Here is a 23,809-nt window from a genome sequence, read left to right on the forward strand (position 1 = left end):
AAGGAAGGTAAGCCAGGAGGGAACAGCAGGCTGAGAGAAGAAATGAGGGATGGATAGAATTCTCAGGGGGGGGGTGAAAAAACAGGGAGTGTGTGGACCAGAGTAGAAATGGTAGCTCAGGAAGTTAGGGTCAGAGCTGGGATTTCTGAGTGAGGTTTCAGAAGAGTCACCTTTATGACAAGCCCTGGGTGTGAGTGAGGAGGTGGGTCTCCGAGGTAAGCGAGAGGCTTTTGGCTGTTGGACAGGCCAGGCCCATGAACCATGTTGGGACACGGGGCAATGGGTCAGGGCAGGGGTAGAAATCAGAGCCACAGTCCTTGGTGAGGTGAGGTAGAGGGCTAAAGGCCAGTACAAGACAGCAGAGCATGGGGAGAGGAGCATCTGTGGCCTTAACCTCCAAAGGGGAGAGGTTTTAGATGAGGGCAGGAACAGGGGTCTAGAAGGAGAGGAAGGCAGAGCACTGAGGCACTGCCACGATGCCCTCTGTCCTTGATGCTCACAGCTTCAAAGGAACCACGTGCCCTACTTCTTTCTGAGCTTCTCTCAGGAGTGGATGCAGCAGCATGTGTATTAAGGATGCTGACAAGCAGGTCAGGGCAGGACCAAGCCAAGGACCATAACTCCCTAACTGCGGGCTGAGCTGCACGGGAGGCGGTGAAAGAGACAGGCTTTCCCCCAATTCATCTCATCCGAGGCTGAAGAAAAACACCAAATGCAGATACAAACTTATTGTGCTTTTAATTACGAAAGATGTAAAATGATGCATTATATAAAACTTGGAAGCTACTTTATACAAATTCCAATCTTTAAATATCGTTTAACAAGGAACCTGGGAGTTAGGACACTGGCGGGAAGTCTGATTAGTTGCTGTGATGGTTCCATCACGAAGCAATGGAAACACGCTCAGGACCATCTGTGCATAAATCAGAAGAGCCGACAAGAATAAGAATCGGAAATGTCTTCAAATATGCAAATGGACTGGAATACACAACAGTTCAGCTCAGGTAATATACAGTAGACTTAGGAGAAATGAAACAGGACAAAGGAGAATTTATGTTCATCTTGACACGATCAAGAACATTTTCTCCTAACACCTTATGTGCTAAAAACCACAACCGTACAGAAAGAAAAAAATGGAAACACAGATAGGTTTTTAGTTCTATGCTGTTCAACTGCTAGTAAATGAGAGTAGTACAGCCAATGATTTCTTGTAACAAAACTAAATATTGTAAAGTAGTTTATTCTGAAGTATGCAGCCACTTCAGATGCCGAGGACCACGCCCGGTTTGTTGCAAAGGCAGCAGTGAGTGCAGACTTACCCGCCGAAGGTCAGAGCGATACCTGTCCGTGGTTGTCCTTGACACCATCTAAGCAAAGTAGGTTGTATAATGCCCAAAACCTTTTCACAGGAAAAGATAGGACTGATGGACCTAAGGACAAATTTAATTCAGTGCTAAACCTTATTGTCGTCATCATACTCCCCCAAACAAGTCAGTTTTCCTGGGAGCCTCCATGTCCATGGGTCACACGGAGAAAGCCCAGAGGCACCACATGTCATCATGTAGGTCTCGGGGTCTCCAGCTGTAAGGCGGGCCTGCCTCGCAGATAAAGAGAGCTGGGACCCCCAGGTAAGGCACTGTGCAGAGTGGATTATGCTGGGACATCTACTTTTAATAAAAACCTCTTATAACTTCAGCACCACCCCCTGTCTGAAAGGCCAGATCAGATGTCGGGGGCCTTGGACACGGGACAGGCAGCTTGGCACACTGGGGTGCTGTGTGCCGTCATAAGGAAAGGCCTTTTACTTTAACAAAGACTCACCTCCGCCCCCAAGATCTCAAGTATAAAGGGATCTGAAAGTTCAACAGGGAATAAAGCTGGGAAGGGGAGGCCAACTGCCCCTTCCTGAGCCAGCGCTCGGCAAGGACTCTGGGTTAATTTCCTAATTCACCAGTGGGGATTGGGGGCTGATGTGAAATGAGAACACTTGGGTTCCACAGAGGAAGATGAAGCAGTACACCATCAGGGCTGTCAGAAGGCTTGGAGGGCAGGCAGTCCCTCTGAAGATAGAGGAGGAATGGGACGAGGTCTGGCGAGGTTAGCAGCCCAGGATCCTGTGACAGGCTCCTCTTGCCATAAGGCACAGATGTGTCAGATTCAGGCCCGCATAGTCCAGCCTGCTTCTTTGGGCTGGAAGAAGCCTAGTGACCTTCAGGGACATTCCCGGTAGCTCCTGGAAACGAGTGGCTATCCGGGCAAAGGTCCCAGCATCTTTCACTTCTTCTTCAGTGTTCCTGTCCTCCTACCTTGCCTCCCATGCCCGCAATCTGCCCAGACCCCTCCCCAGGAGTGCTTGGCCTCGTCCCCTCCGCCCCCTTCAAACCCACCCATCAGGTTTCTGGTCAGGGGCTGATCCGGCCAAAGTTAGAGGGAGCAGGCAGTGGTGGAAATTTGGTAATACTATTTTATGCTAAGGTATTAATGACTAACGATGGTTTCAAGAATTAGGCCTTCATTTTACTACAGAATTTTTTCAATCTCAAAGAACAAATCTCTATTTTAAAGCAATTTAGAGCAAAACACGGATCTGAGAGGGAAGGTCTTTTGAGGTGGGGCCTGCCAGCACCCCTGAGGCCCTAGCACTCAGGAGGCCTCAGCTTGCTCAGCCTTTCTGGAGGCACTCAGAAGGCAGTTTGCACCTACCTGCTCTGCAGCAAAACCTCGAGGAGAACGGGTGCCCAGTCTAACGGTGGATTTGGTCACCTAGTGTTAAAAGCATATTAAAGTGCATGCTTGATTTAACCACAGGCACGAGTGTTAGAAAAGCTAAAGTTCTGAGAAGATTTGGCAAGGAATAGGGACAGTTAAAGATTAGACTGCCTTACAGCAGGCAGATAGATTCATTCATTCATTCATTCATGCATGCATGCATGCATGCATGCATGCATTCAACACACAGTTACACAGCACCTGTGCAGTGCCAGGCACTTGTTGGTACTGGGGGTTCATTGATGAATAAGGCACAGTCCCTGCCCTCAAGGAGTTTACGGTCCAGTGGAGTCACATTAACACTCCCGTTCCCAGAGCTTCGCTCTGCGGCTGCTCAGCTGCTGGCTGAGTCTGATTCAAACCTCCAGCCATTCCCCCAAGCTGGGGGCAGAGAGGGAGGCCTGTATGGGTCTGAAGCTTGGCCGGAACTTGTCCGAAGGACACGTCGTGTGTCTGCAGGATACCTACAGGTCACCTTCTTCCTTCCCCAGCCACCAAGAAGAAGCACTGTTCTTTCTCTTCAGGCTAGTCCTTTACCAAGGGACTTTTTTTTTCAGTGACTGAATGAAAAAGTCTTCCTTTTCCTCCTATCCATAGGAAAAGGTGAACTGAAGCAGCAGAAAAGAGATTACAAATGGGAAGAAAACAAATTAGCATTCAGCTTGCTTAACTCGAGTCTGTTCTTGGACTCCTGGTGAAATCCTTCTTCATAGCAGAATTAAGGCACCCGGGGGAGCCAAGGCTCCCGCCCTGCCCTGGACATCCCTGGACCAGCAACTGGCCGGCGCCCACATGACAGCTCGTCAGAGACGGCATCTGGTGTTGTGGTGCTGCCGCTCCATGCTGCACTCACTCCCAAAGGCCTGCGGCCCCTCCGTGCCTCCCACTCCAGCCAGCTCCTTTCTTCAGTGTTGAGATCAGTGGTTCTGAGAACTACCCAGTGCTGCTGGGGCCTCCATTCCATGGTATTTTCTGCTTTTACTCACTGACCAACTAGATGGTCAGTTAAAAGATGTGAGGGTCACAGTGATGACCAATTCATTGGAAGCTCCGAAGCAGCCTGCCTGCAGCAACATCACCTGCACCACAAGCTCAGAGGCAGTGCATAGCTCTGTGGTCTAGAATAAGCCCCCATGTACGAGATGGGACCTCATCTGAAAGTGAGGAGCTGTGGAATTGGTTCCTTCTGTGTCAGAAGCCCAAGATAACTAAAGCCAAGGGGTGTAGCTGGCTACACTCTATTCCATTCTATTTTGGCTGTTTCAGATATAAATTCTCCCGTTCCATTCCATTCTGTTCATAGTCGGTCAGCTCGAAATGTCTCTTCCACAGAGGGGTCGAGCAGGCCCATGCTGGAGTCACTTAACATGCTGAGTCCGTCCAGGCTCAGGGGTTCAATCTGGAGCTCTTCTTCCAATGGAAACGGAGTGTCCATGTTCAGGCTGACCTCGGGCATGCCCGCCAGTGCGCTGCTGAGGTCTTTGAACAGGCTGGAGCTCGAGTCTTCTGGAAGCAACAGTGAGAGGGAACAATAGCAGAAATTACTAGGTGTGAGGGTCCAAGACTACAAAGAGGACACAACTGATGACATCCCCAAAATGCTGTCCCTGTCATCTCCCCAACCAGGACAGTGATCACTGTGTCCCAGCCACTCTCAGGCCTACAGTTTTGCCCTAGAAACTACGTTCTTTCCAGTCAGTTCCACAACTCCCAATTTTTGCAGGCTTTCTCCCTTTGAACAGCTGTCAATCACTTAAAACGAAATATTTCAGAAATGTCTCATGGTCTCTGGGGCTGGAAAGCTGCAACTCAAAAAAGTAAAGCTGAGCTGGGGGACTTTCATTTTTTGCTTTATCTGATGTTATTGTTTAAACTAGCTTACAACGGAATCTGTCAACACAGTAAAATAAAAAGAGTGAAGAAGCTGAGGGGTGGCCCACACTCACCTGTCAGGATGGCGTTTGGGAAATTCCCACAGTTGGAATACAGGTTTGGTCTCAAATGAAATGGATCCTGTGGTTCTCGGGGACCTTGTTGCACCAAGGGCACCTGGAAGCATCAAAGGTTACACCGTAAGGAACGATTTCTGCTTCCAAGGAGCGAATAATGCCATGGGCTCCCAGAGCAACACCAGACGTGAAAACTGTCTCCTAGTCTCATCTCTCTAGAATCCTAGAGTGCTTTGCTGCTGTGCTAGCTTATGTAGAATATTCTTCTCAGGTGACAGATGCAGGGGTGGAATAGGAGTCCCTGAGGTCCACAGTGTAGGTGACTTGTCCCCATTCCACACTGCCCAGCCCCCTATGCCATCCCAGGAGACACCAAGAGCTGTAGCTTCTGTGCCCTCGGATCTCAGATCTCCCTCCTTCTTAGCCACACTGAGGCCTGTGTAAACTGCCATCTTGGGAATCCTGTCAAGCTCTCCAAGGGTGACCAAGGAATTGAGGGAGCCAGTGGGCTCTTTTCCTCTTTGGTTTCCAGAAAAATGTGAAAGTGGAACCCTTTCCTTCACACTCAGAGAGACGAGCCTCAGGCAAGCCCCTCTCTGTGAGAAAGCCTCTATGAAGGCTGGTTGGAACTGGGCCTCTATCTTAGGTGCCTTTCCAGAAATGAGTTCTCTAAATTATTTTTTTTAATCCCTCAACAGTAGGAGTTTCCAGCATTTTTCAGGTAGACACTGATTCACCAAAACTAAAATGACTTCTCCAGACAACAGGAAGGCAAGGACTATTGGTTCTTACCATGAGTCTTTACCACAGCCTACTCAGGAAATATCTGTCTTTATTTATTTTACTGTTATTATTATTAAGACATGGAAAGTGCTCCTTCTGTCCTTAATCCATCCTAGAGCCCAAGTCATACTTACTGAACCTTAAAAAATCTAGGGAATATTAAAAATGGTCAGTGTTAGGGAAAAATTAAAAAGTAAAAGGAAATGGCTGAATGAAAACATCTTAGGGAAGGACCTCTGGCCCCAGCAGGATCAAGCTCTCCTGGGAGGCCACACACTATGCCGGGCACAGCAACTAGGCCTGCAGGCTAAGTACGCCCTCCCTGGGCCTCAGCCTCCTTAACGTGACAGATCAGTGGACTGTATGATCCCTTCCAGTATGGACGGTTCTACGATTCTATGACTAGAGGGTCAACACAAGTCTTCTATCACTTGTTCAAATAGTTCCCCTGCTGAGGCCTGACACTAAATACGGCAGCCAGCACCAGCATTTTAGGGCTAGGGGAGATTCCAGGCTCTCTTAGCCACCAAGCACATCTGAAATCAGAGGAGAGTACCTAGTCTGTGTGGTGTGGGTTGCACACTGCACAACAACAGTTCCTGCTCTGAGAAGAGGCAGGCCCAGGTGATCACTCACCTGTTGAGTAAAGGCTGGGCCTGGCCTCATGGACTGCTGGTCAAAGCTGATGGGTGGGAAGAAGTTGGTCAAAGATGAGCCCTTCAGGAAAGGAGAGAACCATTTAGCTTGGAACACAAGGCGAAATACGCATTCCCTCCTGACCTGTGTTCCTGCTGGGACTCACCTGGGCTGTCAGGAGCTGGAAGTCTGACTGGGGCAGTGATGAGGCTGCCTGTGGCTGCTGAGCAGAGAGCTCCTGGGTGTGAGGTTGCTGTAGGAGGGGCTGGGGGAGCTCCTGGGATGTGGGGTATGGGGGTGGTGGGGACACTTGAGCTTGAGCTTCTGTGGGCAGGAAGGAAAGCGGGCTTCGATCAGAGGACATCATCTGTAAAACAAACAAAGACACCAATTAGCTTAGCTTCTGAGTTTCTAGCAGTGAGTCCTTTACAATTAGGAAATGTCACAGTGAGGAAAAAGCTTGAGATCCTCTTCACAGAGGCATTCTGTGCTGTGCTCTGAGAAGCCTATTTCTGCTCCTTCAAAGTATATCTCAAATTTCACTTCCCCCCAAACCATTCCCCATTCAATGACAATTTCTACTGTCTTAAAAAACAAAAACAAACAAACAAAAACCAAAAACCCCAGCCAATTTAACTAGTTTCCTCTCAGTTTTCTCAGTGACAACCATGGTTTTTTTTTTTTAATCCATAACTTCAGGTTAAAGATGGAAGACTGAAAAAAGCATTTAGTTCTACTGTCTCTCAGAACTCTGCTAAACACACTAAAACATTAAATAACAGTAAACATTCATAAATGACACTAAACAATAATTACAATAAAAATATAATAAACAACATGAGGAACAAGATAATGGGAGAGAAGAAATGGCAACAAAATTTGGAAAATGAAAAGCAGATGGACAAGTAGTGACTGGCTTGGCAGAGCTGAGAAGGTCAAATGCCAAGTGGGAGTGGAGAAACCAGAGTCAGTCTGATTTTTATCACAGAATCCGATGCCTTCAGGAATTGGGGCGGCAGGCAGCAGGGGGTGCAGATGGAGCTGAATCCAGGAGGATGTTGTCAAAGTTTACTGAAAAGCAGGCAGGCTTCATAGCCCTGACCTGCAGGGAGGCTGGAGGGTTCTACTCTGGAGGCAGGACAACGAAGAGTCTGTGGACAAGGCACCCCCGGCCCTCGCAGGTGAGATGTGCTACTGAAAAGATGGTATTGAACTTGAGCCTGCCACCTTTCTTTCCCAATTTAGCTCTCAGGGAAAGAAATCAACAAAGGAATAATTAAACAAAATTTCCCAGAAATGAAGAACATGAGTTTCCAGATTGAAGAAATCTACCGAATATCTAGACTTATGTCAAGTCACATTATCCTGAAGCTTCAGTAAACGGGGGACAAAAGGAAGATCCTACAAGCCTCCTGGGAAAAAAAAGATTTCAATCAAAGTATTAGGAATCAGAATGACACTGGATTTCTCAAAAGCAGCTCTGGAAGCTAAAAGGCAATGGATTAATAACTTCAAAATCTCAAGAGATAATTATTTCAAATTTAGTATTCTGTATCCAGCCAATTATTAATGAAATGGTGGGTAGAATACAGACATATTTAAATCATGCCATATACTCTTTCTTGCAAAGCTATTGGAGGATTTGTTTTTTAACTGTATTGAGAGGAGAGCAACTCAATTCTGAGAGTTTGGGTTGAATTAGTAATACATACATAGAAAACCAGACTAACAGAAAAGTAAGACATTTATTAACTCCCAGGAGGAAAAAAAAATGTTCATTTTGTTAATCATAATATACTACATTGTTAAATTCTGACTACATTATTATAACTATGAAAACACTAAACACTAAGTACTGATTTAATCAAAATTATAATAAACTTCATTGTGAAGAATGAGGAGGATGACTAGGAAATGTGTGAATGTGAGGGGAAGGATTGGGGGAGCTGAAAGAGAATGAAACCCTAATCTTCCATGATTGGATGTCATTGATAATACCTAACACTAAAAATCTAAAGCAGAATAAGCATGAGATAACATGGTTATACTAAAGAGATTAGCTAAAATGGTTGAAAGCAGCCATCACTAGGGAGTGAGAAATATGGTTAGTGGGAAAGGAGAAACTGTAAATTCATAACAAGTCCTTTAGAATTACTTAACTTTTTAAACTATGTGTATAAATAACATTTATTTTTTTAAAAAAAAATCTAAATATTAAGCCAATAAAAAAAGCAGAAACATTTGAAAGAGGATGCTCTCTATCCATACAGACTCCTTAAAATGTATCTAGAAAGCCAGTGTAATATTTTTTATATCCTATCAAATAATCTTGCAAAATAAAGTTAAAGGCAATCCAATAACATAAAAACGACCATTAAAACAAAAACAAAAACAAAAACAAAACAATTATGAAATACCCTCTCACCTCTTCCCAAAAGCCCAAAGCTAGTAATTGGTGAAGAATGACTAATAACTGGGTCTGCTAATCCTTCCGTTGTGTTTTGTCCAGTCCTACTTGCTAAGTCATTACTCATTTATGGAGAAGTGGTGAGTAAATGATGTTATAATGTACCCAGGGAGGGACCAACAGGTTAAAAATATATTCGTTGATGATTTTGGTAAGAACCACCCTAAGAGCTTAGAATAAAAACAAAGTCAACAAGTCAAAATACGATGTTTCAGTTCCTGAACTTCTGTCACGGGCTTGGGACTTTCTTCAGCTTCCCTCTAAACAGACTTCTTTGGGTTCTTTTATATATGATCCTTATTACACCTGGTATTTTGTGAACAATGAAAGCACTGTTTCTCAAATCTGTAGTTGTAGTTAGGGAAGAGGTCTAATATCAAAGCTTCAGGAAGGTACTATCGATAAATGTCCTTTTTGGCTTTCCCCTGGGGTTGAAAGTACTTACAGAGCCAGTTGATTTTCCATACCAATTTTAAAATCCCAGCCTGGTCACCCTTAGCTAACGTACACATATCTGACCTGCATCCTCTACACCTGACCCTTTCCCCGAACTTCAACTTTAAGTGACTACAAACTATTCAATGTCTGCTTAGGAATAATCAACACTACATGCCTACTCTTAGAAAATCATTCATGAGTTCTCAATTATTCACATTTCTGCTCTCTCTGATTTTACATATAAGTGAGAACTGACTGCATTTGAGACCTCACAGACAATGCTTGGTGGAACGGACCCAATCCGAAGTCATGCAGAGAAGGAAAGCAATTCCTATATTCTTCAGGCTGTTTCATTGTAGTTGGTTTTTACCTGTGACGCGGGATACGGGTTCAGTGGGCTAGTGGAAGAGAACTGTCTGCTGAATCCTTGATGTGCTTCAGGGCCAGGAGAAAGCGTGAGGGGGCTGACAGGAGGCTGCCTGCGCCGAGAGGGGCCGCTCAGGTTTGTGGTAGAAAGAGATGGGTTGCTAAGGGAAAAGAGACGAAGCGAAGGGTGAAGAGCAGAGGCATTGGGAACAGATGTCTGCGGGTGGCTGTTTAGGGAGGAGGAAAGCGCCGTCTTATTGAGCGTGGCCTGGATGGAGGGGTTACTCCGGGAACTCTGGAGACCTGGAAGACAACAAATTCACAAGTTACTTGTCATAATTTCAGACCAAATCCTTTGTTTTCCAAAGATTAAAGAAAACTTTACTTCCTACGATCCCTATTTGATGACGATTCTGCATATGAAGGAGCTCTTCGGCAACTCTCCTATTGAAAATGTATCAGGTGTACCAACAGCAAGGAAACGACGCCATCAAGAGGAGAATGGATTTTCTTCAGAGGAAGGAGACTGCGTAAAGGCCTGCTCAGAGAGCAGGACCAGGTGAGCAGTGGGCAGCAGAAGCAAATGTGCTTCTGCTCCAGCCCAGGGAGAGGACCCAGCTCCAGCCCAGGGAGAGGACCCAGGTCTGTACAACAAAGTCTGTTTAGGGGCCCTGAATGGCTCTGTCCCAAGCACACTGCTCGGACCCTCTGCTGACTTTGGAGAACATCTTTCACTGAGAGGCATCACTCTCAGGGAGTGCCTCAGTGGGCCCTTCAAATACCCTGAGTGCACCAGAGAGTCATAGGAAGGGACACTCTCCATGTCCCCTGCCCCATAGTTCCTATCTCTTTGTTTTTCTGGCTCCCGAGAAATTGTTCATCACAGTCTATTCTAGTTCAGGGAAAAGGAAGTTTTTGCTGCTGGTTAGTTTTATTTTGGGAGGAGGGTAGTGAATTTTAACATGAGCAAGAGAGTTTGGGAAAGACATTTCCATGACACAGGTTGCTAGGGTAGAAGCTCAAAGGGGCCAGAGACCCTCTCCTACGCCCTGTTGGATCCTTGGCACCTGGCATGGGCCTGGCATGAAATGGCTTTGCCCTGTGACTGAATGCTGCTGCTGTGCATGTCAACTGGCAAAACCCATGTTTCAAAGTTCAGCCCGTCATTCTTGGACCAGCAGTTGGAGTGAGCAAAACCATGTATTGTTTCATGTTGATAAAAATTAAGTGTTAGGTAAAAATGATGGAAATGAAGAAATGACAAAATAAAGCATTTTTAGCTGACAAATAACTTTTAAAAGGTAGGAAGGATGTCTCTGATAAAACCCCTACAAGTTGTTCCACCACCTAACTCTTCATGTAAAGGTCAGAGATTCAGCTGGTTCAATTAAGAATTACAATTAGAGGGCTAGCCGAGTGGTGCATTGGTTAAGAGCTGGCTTGGGACGCCAGAGGGCCCCGGGTTCGGATTCCACATGTGAGGGCCAGTGACACTGCCCTCCAGAGCTAAGATGCTGAACAACAGCTCAACCTGGAGCTGGGCTGCTGTGAGTCACCGGGGACGGTGTAGGCTGCAGCCCTTGCTGCAGTGGGTTGCCATGGGCTACCCTGTGTAGCCAGCAGCTGGCATGAGCGGCCAGCAGCCGCAGTGAGCAGCCATCCAGAAGCCAGCGACTGATCTGCCTCGCCCCAGAAGAGCGCAATGATGGTGCCAACATGGGCCAGTGAAGCAACGTCCTCCACAACTAGACTGAAGAACAAAAGGACAGCAACTTATCTGTTCCCCTTCCTCCGATTCCCCAATGCTGTTCCCATCCCCCAATTCCCCAATAAAAATCTTAAAAAAAAAAAAGAATTAGAATTAGAGCTAAAGATATGAATTTTGATTTAAAACAAAGCCCATTCAGAAAGGAAGCACAAACATCTTTAAAGAAACACGGGTAACTTCGTGTACCATGTATTTTAAATTCCATGTCTAGGAACTATAAAAACTTGACACCGGTTCTGACACGTTCTGGACAAAATAATGCTTGTTTGAGAAAAATAATAGCCAGCAATTCAACATGGCATTTTCAGTTGAAGCAAACTGTCAGAGGCTGTAGCAAAGAACGCCAGCTTCCCTACGGCCCATTTATGTGACTTAGATTATGTGACTTAGATGTCTTTGTTCATAGAGAATTGACTACGTCACATAAGTAAACCAGCAGGATAATAAAATGACCAAAAGAATAAAAAATAAAGGTGGTCACTGAAATCAATTCTTCAAGCCTAAAATTATGTTGCATGATGGCAGCATCACTGCAAACATTAGAGAACCTTCCAGGGGGCCTCCATGAAGGGGGTTACTCTCATTTGAGTGGTGAGTTCTGATCTGCGTGGACAAGTCTTGTTGAACCCAGAGTGGAAACCGGCAAGCACTTTCCCCACTGAAAGCCTGTCACTGAGGATCCCTTCCAAAGAAAATGACTGTTACTGTGGGGGGTTAACAACTGCCCTAGACGCTGACAAGAGCATCTGTCAGAGTTCAAGCAAATGTAGTCACATGGGGTCTGAGCTGTAGGTGCTCAGACTCATACAGTGACACCCAAGTCACAATCTGGGTAGCATTTTATTTTATTTTTATTTAAAAAAAAATTTATTTATTTTTTTAAAGATTTTATTGGGGAATTGGGGAAGGGGAACAGACAAGTTGCTGTCCTTTTGTTCTTCAGTCTAGTTGTGGAGGACGTCGCCACACTGGCCCATGTTGGTATTATCATTGCGTTCTTCCAGGGTGAGGAAGTTGCTTGCCGGCCATTGGATGGCCGCTCACTCTGGCTCACGCTATCGCCGGCAACTGCTGGCAGCCCAGCTCCAGGTCGAGCTGTTGTTCACCATCTTAGTTATAAAGAGTGCAGCGTCACTGGCCCTCATGTGGGATCCGAACTGGGGCCTTGCTGCTCAGAGCTGGCATCCCAAGCCAACTCTTTTTTTTTAGCTGAACCATCCTGCCACCTGTTGGAGCTCAGCGGCAGCTCAGCTCAGGCCGGGCATCATACCACTATTGCTCAGAGCTCACACTCTTGAGCGAGCTCTTAACCAACTGAGCCACTCGGCCGGCGCTGGGTAGCATTTTAATACAGCTACATGCCACATTTTTTAGCACTTCTCAAAATTTGAGCCAATAATTTTGAACTGTGGTAGCTTTCTATTTAAAATATATATGTATTGGGGCCGGCCGAGTGGCGCGTTGGTTGAAAGTTGGCTTGGGATGCCAGCTCTGAGCAGCAAGGCCCCAGTTCGGATCCCACATGAGGGCCAGTGACGCTGCACTCTTTATAACTAAGATGGTGAACAACAGCTCGACCTGGAGCTGGGCTGCCATGAGTCACCAACTCACATAGGCTGCAGTCGCTGCTGCAGTCGGCTGCCATGAGCTGCCGTGAGTGGCCGTCCAATGGCCGGCGAGTGACTGCCTCACCCAGGAAAAGCACGATGATGATACCAACATGGGCCAGTGAAGCAACGTCCTCCACAGCTAGACTGGGGAACAGAAGGGCAGCAACTTGTCTGTTCCCCTTCCCCCGATTCCCCAGCACTGTTCCCTCCCCCAGTTCCCCAATAAAATCTTAAAAAAAAAAAAAAGAATAGAATGGACACTTGTTTCTTAACTTTCAAATCCTTTTCTCCAAGTCCCTGGGACACACGGGCAGGTGAAGACAATAAAGGAGGTTTAGCAGAGCTGCTGCAGAGCCCATGGCATCCAGCAGAAATACAGCCACCAAAGCAAAATGTCACCAGGGTCACAAACTACATTATCATCTGTAAATCAGATGCAGTCACTCTTATTCCATGATCCACTCACAGGACACCTGACCGGGGACCACCTATGATTAAGCCACCAGGGGACCCGGGCAAGGTCCTTACAGAGCAGGGATACTTACCAGAAGAGTTTCTTATGCCCAGGTGAGTCATAGCAGCAGGAAGGTTGCCCATACTATTCCCCATGCTCATACTGCCAAAGCCGTGGTCACCGGTGTCCAGGGAGGCTGGCAGGGGTGCCGAGTAATGGAGGTTGGTCAGATCTGGCAGTGAACCCCCAGTGTTCAGGGACCCCAGAAATGGTGAGAGACCTATGTTTTGACCGTTGTGTGGAAAAGTGCTGAAAAAGGACAGATAAGTATTACTTTCTGAAATCATTAGGCTTGGGGGACTAGGGCATGTATGGTACTTTTCCTTTTCAAATAAAAGCAGCGGGTATCAAAGATCCCAGTCGCCATGTAGGCTCTCGCTTCCTTGTCCTGAGAACTTACATCCTTGGTTTAACCTTTCTGAAGTGCCACTTCCTTATTTGTTATCTTGGGCTGAGGATGTCACCTAGGCCCACTTTACAGAAATATTTTCCAAGACCAGATTAGATAACTGATCAAAAGGACTTTAAAAATCATAATGCACTATAAAATGTGAGGCACTGCTCTATATTTATACAGTTCTGTTTGCTAGGTTTCTAAATTATCTTTCCAAAGTATCTCTGTATCAATTAGATACCTTGTAAGATATAGTGTTTCATTTATAGTTTTCACAGAATTTAAAATGAGAGAGAGATGTTACCATTCATTTATCAAAATCTGTTGGCTGGTCACTGTGCCATGCACCGGACTGTGTGGAGGTGTGATGATGGACAAGCAGTGTGTGTATGGTGGTCAGGCCCACCCTTAACACATGCAGGCCTGCAGCCAGAGCACGAATAGAGGCCCGCAGACCATCAGTTTACATCTTTTAAAGTTATAAACCAAATGAACAAATCCTTAAATGAACTATGTTCTATGTTTCTGTCTTGACAAATTATACCTTCATGACAGCCTGGAAGGCCAGATTCTAATTCAGAATTCTCCAACTCCTTGGAGTTCTGCGTTGAAACATGTAGAGAGGGAGCCCACGTCCTCAGTGCTTCCCACTCTCTTCCTACCTCAGCCCTGGTCTGCACATGTGGCTACCCCAGCCTATGGGCCAAGCTCTGGCCATGTTGTGTGTCTCCCTTGGCCATCCCTCCTTTCAGGAAAAATGTTAGGACAGTCTCTGAGCCATGGACAGAAAGAACACTACTTACTTGCCACCTCCAATATCACAGGATCGAGGGCGCCCTGACAGGGACTGAATCTGGGGAGAAACAGAAAGCTGGGCTTACTCACTGGAAAGCCAAATTCAAGTGTTTAAAGTGTCTTTATAAGTGTCTTGGGGCTCCTGTCAGTGCAAGCAAGAGCCGACATATGTAAATAGTATCTTCACATAGCAACCATTTAAGTTTTGATTAGACTTTTCCAGGTGTAAGGGAGGCATAACATTAATGAATTTTCTTAATTTCATGTTTTGTTAATTTATCTTCTAAATGAATATTTCCTTTAAAAAGGCTAATATTTTACATATAGAGCTTTTAAATAAACATTCCTTTTCCAAATGGCCTGAAAGGAAAAGAAGAAAACAAAAAAATAAAACAAGGTGAAGAAAGTAGAAATGTGAGAAAAAAATAAATATTTCAACTAGAAAACAAGCTGGGGGAAGGGGGGCAGGAATTTTAATTTTGTTTATTGCAGAATCCCCAAACCTAGAATGCCTGGCAAAGGTGCTCATTAAACATACTGTATGTTGAAAAACATGAATGAACCTATTGGCTCAAGTCTTCTCCCAGAAATGATTTCTGGGGAACTGTCAATCCTTAAAAATTAAGGGAGGTGAGCACCTCTTCCCGGGGAGCAGACCCTGGGACTCAGGGACGAGAGGTGCCGCTGCCGCCTTTGCTGGAAGAGATATGATAAAAGCCTCCCAAACCACCTGTGTCTCCCACAGTTAAAAAGATAGTGCAGCTGCTTCTCCTATGTTTAAGGATTTGAATTTTAAATCATATCTCCCTTTTCCCCCAAAAGATGAAACATCAAATATATCCTGCTTTTACAAAAGACCTTCCAAGCCCACCCTAATGCTAACGATGACCCGCTGGACGTGGCGGAAGAAAATGGAACTGGACCAGAGGAAGCCTAAACGGGCAGGATAATTAAGTATGGAGAATACACAAGCCATTGCAAGGAGCATCACTAAGGACTGGGACGACGAACTGTTTTCTTTCAAAGGCCACACAGCTTCCCTAAAGGAAGAAGGGCCGAGTCAGAGTCAAGTGCCGTGGGACCTCCCCCTCTCCCACAGTGAGAGCGAGGGGGCGGTCAGCTAGCACAACTGCAGATACAAATGCTCAAAGGCTCACAGAAATCATAAAACAGATGACTTGTCTACTGTGTCCCTGAGGACTCAGGTCAAATGCCCTCGGTTAAAAAAAGGGTTATCTGGTGAACTGGCAATTCTGGATAGAAGCTGGTGAGTGGTAGAAGGTGTTGGCTACAAAACAGAAAAGTCAGCCTATGACTTGTCACAGGTTTCAGCGCTTTTAGCGACATGAATGAGATCTGAGGGACTGACATGTTTTTCTGAATGAGTCAATTCACATGCAGATTAGGAGGCCAAGAGATCACTGAACTAATTCATCAACATGCTGTGATCATTTTTATTTGAACCATCCTTCCCTAGTGTATGCTTCCTATCTCTGTCCTCAGACAAACCCTCCCTTCCTTTTTTTTCCAATTCCTCTTGTTTTCTCCTCTGCAGGATTTGACAATGACCTCTGAAGTACAAATATTCAGTGACAACAAACACAGCTGAGTGCAGCTCACCCACCTCCTTGGTCTCCCATAGTTGTTTTGGCAGTGGCTTGGCAACAGTTAACAGGTTCTCTTCTTTCAGTGGCCCAGGGAAAGATACCACTAAAGGGGAGGAAAAAAGCACATTCATTGCATTAGATGGCAGCCATCCCACTTTGGGCCAAATTATATTTGTAAAAAAATCATTTATTTCACAGATTTATTGACTATTTACTAGGAAAAGTGTTTGTGTTTTCAGTATTGCTGTTGGGTTATATAGATGAGTAAGTCATGGACTCAGCCTTTAAGAAACTTATAATCTATCTAATACCCATGATTGAATGGAGAAACGAGTGGAGGCCCATGAGAGGTAAGGAAGTGCCGAGAAGGAAGGGCACTCCCAGAGAAGAGGAAAGAAGAATAAAGGTGAGAGAGGGGAAATGGTGGACTACAACCGTGTTTCTGTTTCCCTGAAAAGACCTAACTGGAAAATCAGCCCTAGCATTCTTCAGGATGCTCGTAATATAAGCCCTACCCCAAACATAAGCCCCAGTTAAGATCGTCAGCCAGACATGACTGTTTGAATAGATGTAGATTTTTGTACATGAATAAATGTAGATTGTTGGAGCAAAAATTAATATAAGACCCGGTCTTATTTTCGGGAAAACACGGTACTGAGTAAAGCTGCTCTTTTCAACTGGAGTGTAGTAGGGTAAGTAGAGGAGAGTGGTAGGAAATAAAGTTTGGAAGGTCAAGGACAGGCCAGGGAGGGCCCGGGAAATTTGGAAAAAAGAGAATGAAAGAAGAGGGATGAGAAGAGACCCACAATAATCTAGGACAGAATGAATGAGGATAGTCAGAAAGGTAGAAGTGGAATATTATATGGGCGACTTGGTGGCTGTGAAGTTACCTGGGAACGGGCTGGGAGTGTGGGGGTGGGGAGAAGCCAGAACGCAGAGCATTTGGGGCTGGGCAGCTGAAGTGACTCCTACTGACTCTTTAATGCTATAAAGCCACCTAGCTCCATACGAAGGGACCATTCCAGGGCTTTCTGCTTTAATGTTCTCAGTCATGCCAAGTACACCAGGAATGCTGAGCGTAAGACAAGGGACAACTTGTTCTCAGAGAGAGATGCGAAGACAAGGGCCAGCTATCACCAATTAAGGGATCGGATACCAGGAAGGGGATTCAACATTAGAGACACTGGTGACTGCTCAGAACTGCAAATGCAGTTAGGTTTCACTGCCCACAGAAGCTCTGGTCTGTCATGACTGTCCTGTTTTAACCCCACACAGGATACCCAAGGATAACAGGCCCAGAAAGAAGTCACTTAAAGCGAACCAAAATTTCAGAGTAAATTCTGAGAAAAAGGTTTGAAAAATAGAAAGAAAAACTCTAAAATAAGTTTATTTTATATTTACTAAAACTTAGGACATAATTGCATTGGTGGACTCTTAGAATGAGTTAAGGATGGATGGGGGTGTAGTTTCCCTGCCAGCCCTGTAATAGAGTATGATGCAATGTCTTCACAGCTAACCTCCTCACACCATCACAGCAGCTGTCATTCCTACTCAAATATTCCAGGCTTTATCAATGTTCCCAGGTCTCTCTTTTCATCATGACAGTCAAACCATCCTCTTTTGAAGAATTTATCTTTTTTTTTTTTTTAAGATTTTTTATTGGGGAATTGGGGGATGGGAATAGCGCTGGGGAATTGGGGAAGGGGAACAGATAAGTTGCTGTCCTTTTGTTCTTCAGTCTAGTTGTGGAGGACGTTGCTTCACTGGCCCAAGTTAGCACCATCATTGCGCTTTTCCCGGGTGAGGCAGATCAGTCGCCGGCTTCTGGACGGCTGCTCACAGCGGCTTCTGGACGCTCATCCTGGCTGCTGGCTACACAGGGTAGCCCATGGCAACCCACTGCAGCAGGGGCTGCAGCCTACACCGTCCCCGGTGACTCAGGTTGAGCTGTTGTTCAGCATCTTAGCTGTAGAGGGCAGTGTCACTGGCCCTCATATGTGGGATCCGAACCGGGGCCCTCTGGCGTCCCAAGCCAGCTCTTAACCAATGCGCCACTCGGCAGGCCCTGAAGAATTTATCTTGCCAACATCCTTGTTTGACTTTTTCTTTAAATGTTACCTGGTTAACTGTTAACATAAGCTGCTTTGGAAATGTGAACTCCACAAGGGTCTTTATTTTATTCACCACTGGGAAGTGCTGAAAAATAGTGCCAGGCAAACACCGGCCCTGCAGTTGACTCTCAAACTGGAGGGCGGGAATAATAGGCTTGAGAGCCTTCATAAAGCAACATAATGAGACACTCAAGAATCAAAAATTAAAATTTTTGACTGCTTTGTAAGGTACTATTAGATGACAGGAAAAGTTTCAAGGGCTGAGTAAGGTGGTTTCATGACTCAAAGCAACTTCTTCTAAGAGCTTGGTCACAGGAATATGGTTGGGGCAGATGCCAGGCTGCTTTCTTAAAAAGTTCATTGTTTTTAGTCTCTTTTCATATCCAAAACTGGTTGGGAATTGTTCAAAGAATTAACTGGGGGAATGCAAAGAACATTGAAGCCATTTTGAAATTTCTGTCCTAGTGAATGTTTATTGATGTCGCCACTTTTCATGATTTAGTCATGGCCTACAGTGGCTTGCCCAGAAAAGGAGTACATGGGACAATGACAGAGAATTGTGCCTCTGGTACAAAAGGCTCTTCATATATCATCCTCCCCACCTGTCCTCACCTGTGCAATATAGAAACCTAACTGATTTGTTCACTTTCAGATTGTGAAAATTAAATTTCAGATTATAAACATTTAAGGAAAAGAAAACAGTGCCTGGTACTGAATGAATAAATGAACTGTGTCAGGCCCTCATTTCTCAATGGCTTTGAGTGTCATTTCAGTAGATCTCTTACATTACTTTAATTGGCTTCATAAAACTCAGTATCTTCTGCAAGAGCTGCAATTTCATTTTGCAATCAATTTGCATTTCCCCCAAATTGCTTATTTATATCTGTCAATTACTGACTCACAAAACTTTCTAAATGGGCAGAGACAGTTGAGGAGGGAGGGATATTGGAATAACTAGTGGTGTTAGTGACCCATTCACTAATTTTTTCATGTGATGACAACGTTTGCTTCCCTGCACCACCTTCAGACTGTGTTGGACTCGGATGATGAGGCACCTTTGTAATCGAACCATACATTTCCTTTCTTGGGGACCTGGGCATGGCTAGCCCTAATTTTATAGAGCATCTCAGAAAAGTAAACCAATCCATAGTTGTGAGCACTTTGGGAAATCCTGAAACATGAGTATTAATTAGTTCAGATGTTGAAAGGAGGTTATGTAAACTACCGTCAACATCGCACCCAGCACAGTGGCAAAATCAATTCATACCTTCCCCTTGTCCATCGTTCTCACCATCACAGAAACCTAGTGGGGAAGAAAAAAAGAAAAACAATGTTATATTGTGCTTTCATTTTTATTTTTCATGAATTAGAAATAGAATTCTGAAAATTCCAACAATTTTGGTACACTGATGTTAATCTAAGGTATATTAGTATTTGTGTTAAAATTAAGATAGATATGCTACTTTAAGTCTAAAGCTGGTGCCTATCTACTTTCCTTCTCCTTTAAAATGATCTCAGTCTTAACTTTTTTTACTGTCTCTGTCCTGAAAGAGGAACAATTTACAAAGTCTGAGAAACTCATTCAGATCACAAAGAAAAGAAGTGTAGATCAAAACTCTTCCAAACATTCTCATAGGGGAGGGCAGAGAACTCTGAAAGTCCACCTCACTGCTTCCCACTTACCCTCAGTACTCAGAGGAACAAACTGGAAGTTCCATGCTGTATGTCCTTATATACTTCTTGCAAATAGTCAAGTTATTTTTAAAAAGTAATTTATCTGGAGTCTCAGTCAATTTAAATAGTATATGGGATGGTTATTCACAAAATTTTAAAAATTTGGCTTTAAATAAATTCTGGATGAATAAAGTATTTTTAATCCATAAAATATATTGCAGATAAGTATAGCATATCCTATTGCTCTAGGTTAAAACCAAAGTCTTGTGCCAAGAATGTAATGTTACCATTCTCCCTGGAGCAGTCAAATATACCAAATGAGTTTTCTGTAAAAACTGGACAAATTTTTTAAAATATCGCTTACTTAAATTTTTAAAAATATCGCTTACTTAAAAGTTTAGATAAGTTTCTGGGTAAGTTTAATCTATAAGTTAACCTGATTACTCTATAAAACTTATGCTAAATAGCTAATAATCATTCATTCAACATGTATTGATTAACCCCCTGCACTAAGTGCCGGGTGCAGCTGGGGACAGAGTGCAGGTGAGTAGAACATGGAAGCCAATTCTGTGATGCAGGCAGATGACACAGAATTTTAGTGGGGCCTGGGGGGCAGTTCAACACTGAGAATCCCTAGGAGCATGAAGAGGTGGATAAATTAAGCACATTCATCAACATAGGATTTCTCTCAGGCCCATGGAATCAGAATCTAAGTGACTTAAAACTATTTCAGTGCACAGAAAAACGAGAGGACACTCTGAGAGACCTGGACTAGGCTATAGCTTCATCATGAGTTAACACAACTAAAGATAGGCGATATGAACAGAAGTAAATGAGGTGCACAGACCAATCGGCACTGTCAGAAGGAGAAGAGAGAAGCTTCTGACTCATATTTTGGCTTCCCTGGGACCCTCATATCGTGAAAGGGCAAGGCTCTTGACCATTCTGATCACTGAGAAGTGACTGCCCTATTACAAATCAAAAACCTACTGTGTACAGCAATCTGGTGCTGCTTCTCTCCCTCACCAAGACACCAATCACTCTGCGTTTAATTAGCAAGGCTGACCTGTTCCTACAACATGAGGGCTCAACTGGGGACTGCCCTGTGAAACCGCCTGAGTGGTGAGCAGGCACTCCACATGATGCCCCATTAGCGCCACCCTCTCTCCCAGACTGGAACAGAAAGAAGGCTTCGTGGAGGAGGTGACACCTGAGTTAGACACTGAGGATAATGACACGGATTATAATCATAGCTAACATCACTGCGCGTTTACTATGTGCCGGGCACATCATCCCCACAGCAACTCCGTGAGGTAGGTGCTAACACCCCCACGATCACACTGCTAGTAAGTTCCAAGATGAGAACTCGGGGCTGGGTGCCTTCAGAATGTCCAACTTGTTGTATCTGGAGGGATCTAGACACTTGGGAACGAGGCTGAAGGGGATGCCCCAGTGTGAAGACAAGATAAGAAGGGGATGGAGGAAAGGGAGGGGCAGGGCAGGCAGTATATCCGGAAGGGGCAGAGCGCAGGTGGAGGTAGAGGGGATGAGGCTGCGCTGAGGGCGTCTGCCCCTAAAGCTGGCATGATGTAGGTGATACAAGATCTTGGTCATGATTCAACTAAATGTTAGAGAGTTGTAATCACAGCCTAGTGGGAGACAGGTTGAAAGGAGGAAGCCTAAAGGCAGGAGACCAGGTGACCAGGTGACAACCAACAGAACAGTTCAGGCAGGAGGCAGGAAGTAGGGTATCAGCTCTGAGGACAGATACGAGGGTAGAGTGGCGGGACTTCGCTACTGAATGGTGTCAGCTGTGGAAGGATAGCATTAGACAACACCCAGGTTTGGAGTTTAGGTGACCGAAGGATGACAATGGTGACAACTGATATGTTAGCACCAAGCTAACATATGACCAAAATATCCAAGCCTGGATTTTTACTACTGGATAAAAAATATCCTGGGATACAGCTATAAATAAAGGGTTAAAAATAAAAAGGAATGCCTTGTGACTAGATCTCTGCAAAGAGAGGACACTCCCTCACATCCGTCCCACAGGGGATGGGACAGCAGTGACCAAGGCTGCATCTGTGTCCCAGGAAACCTCACAGTCTCAGAGCCACCGAGGGTGACCTCCTCAGTGTAACAGAGACTATGTTCCCTCTCCCTGTTCCCATGGTGACAAATCTAAAGTAACTCCTAGCAGTCTTGGTTCATTGAGCAAAGGGACAGCAAGAGGTACGTCCCGTAACCAGACTGGGTCCTTTAAGAAGCCTCTGGGGCTTCAGCTCCTCATCCTGGGCCCTCCTGACACCTGGGTGACACCGTATGCCTCTCTTTATGATCTGGAATGCTTGTGTCCAGACCCTTTCCCTCCTATCTGCATCATGAACAGGCTCACTTATTTCAGGGTTATTTGTATTTTAAAACTTTCCCTTAGCTATGCAGGTCACAGCATATTGCCTGTTGAAAGGTCACCGACATCCTGGCCTCTCTATACCTGTCCCAGAGGAGCAGCTCAGGGCTGTATCCCCAGAGATGGCCGTACTCAGCTTCTGGGGCTCTGGGTGTGGAGAACACAGCTATCCCACACTCTCCCGCCCTGAGCTCTAGGCTGCTCCCCGAAAGGACATGGACCACCCCTCCTTCACAGGCTGGAGGTGAGCTGAGAAGAGTTAGGGGACAGTCCTAGGCTTTGGGACAGGGTAAGTGTCACAGAGAGCCCTTGAATGCCTGTGTATGTGTGTGAAATAATAACTAAACTGCACACAGTGCCAGGGAAAGGGTACTTTTCATAGATTCTGGATAATTAAACGAGAGAAGTTATAAAAATCTTGTTTGAGTGTATAAAAGTTTATTTCTGTCACTTATATCAACGGCTTATCACTTATGCCTAACTGTCATGCAATTCAATAACCATTATGAAAATTACTAACCATGCATCAGAATAATGGCTTTATGTTCTTGGGATACAAACCTCTGCTCACGAATGTATCAAAGTTTATTGCTCATGTAGTTAAGCTGTGAGCAGATGCTCCTTTATCATCTGCTCACAACAATAACACAAATAGTGGGAACATCAATTGAGGCTCCATAATTCTGCTCAGGAAAGATTCCCAGGGAAAGAGCGGTCAGCGTTGCTTCCACTACTGAGCCCAATTCTGGGACCTAATTATATTTTCCCATCACTTTTTTAATCGTTACTTTATTTGGCTGGTCCTATAATAAGAAATACCTTTTTGCAAAGCTAGTTGATATATTTAAAATCCAAGAGGAAAAGAAAATGAAAAGCTTTAATGAATTACAGGGGGAAAATACATGAAACTATTTAAAATAGCTCCCACCAGCAAATATAATTCTCCAGAAATAATTCCCATCCTTGGAGACTTGAATAATATTTTAAACACACTGGCTTCCCGTGTAAACACATCCATATTTGGATGTTTCTGAGTTCTGCTATACTTGCAAGGCAACTGTAAGAAGCAACCACATGGTTCAGACATTCAGGCTGGAGGGCAGCCCACCCTCCATGGCTGTCAGATACTGTGGCCCAACAATTTTTAAATGCTGATGTGAAAAGGAGCACCCACCATGATTCTTAACTCAACCAAGGAATTCTGGTCTAGGAATTCTTTCTTTTTCTGATTTCCTATTGCTCAGCCTATCAGGATCAACATTTACATTCTTTTGCTTTTCTTAGTCATCCTCACTTACACCTTCTGACATCTCTCACCTCTTCCCTCAGAGGCTAGCTCACTTTTAGCATAAATACTGCACTCAATTAATCATTTTCTTTAGTTACCCTCTTTTCTCTTTGCATGCAAGCCTCAAAAGCTCCTTACTTCAATTACCTCTAATTTCCTTGTTCTCCTTAGGCCTTTGGCCCTTTCTAGAGTAAACTGTGCTCAGAGGGCAACACAAATGAAGAAAC

At 44.8% G+C, this 23,809-nt stretch overlaps 1 protein-coding gene across 2 annotated transcripts in view; it reads right to left on the reverse strand.

Moving 5' to 3' along the window:
- Positions 1-721: 721 nt before the first annotated feature.
- The window catches only part of CRTC3 (CREB regulated transcription coactivator 3), a 91,127-nt gene continuing 68,039 nt past the window's right edge, over positions 722-23,809 (reverse strand). The window contains exons 7-15 of one of the 2 annotated variants that reach the window (XM_019640219.1): positions 19,475-19,510; positions 16,114-16,199; positions 14,498-14,547; positions 13,332-13,549; positions 9,413-9,711; positions 6,304-6,504; positions 6,138-6,218; positions 4,716-4,818; positions 722-4,272 (exon numbers count right to left, since the gene is read on the reverse strand). In XM_019640219.1, coding sequence (XP_019495764.1) covers positions 4,067-4,272; positions 4,716-4,818; positions 6,138-6,218; positions 6,304-6,504; positions 9,413-9,711; positions 13,332-13,549; positions 14,498-14,547; positions 16,114-16,199; positions 19,475-19,510 — 1,280 coding nt within the window. In that variant the 3' untranslated portion in view covers positions 722-4,066. Of the gene's footprint in view, positions 4,276-4,715; positions 4,819-6,137; positions 6,219-6,303; positions 6,505-9,412; positions 9,712-13,331; positions 13,550-14,497; positions 14,548-16,113; positions 16,200-19,474; positions 19,511-23,809 lie in introns of both variants that reach the window. The other variant, XM_019640218.1, reaches the window with a different exon arrangement.

This window comes from Hipposideros armiger, unplaced genomic scaffold (genome assembly GCF_001890085.2).
Source record: "Hipposideros armiger isolate ML-2016 unplaced genomic scaffold, ASM189008v1 scaffold_48, whole genome shotgun sequence".
In the NCBI taxonomy this organism is placed as follows: domain Eukaryota; kingdom Metazoa; phylum Chordata; class Mammalia; order Chiroptera; family Hipposideridae; genus Hipposideros; species Hipposideros armiger.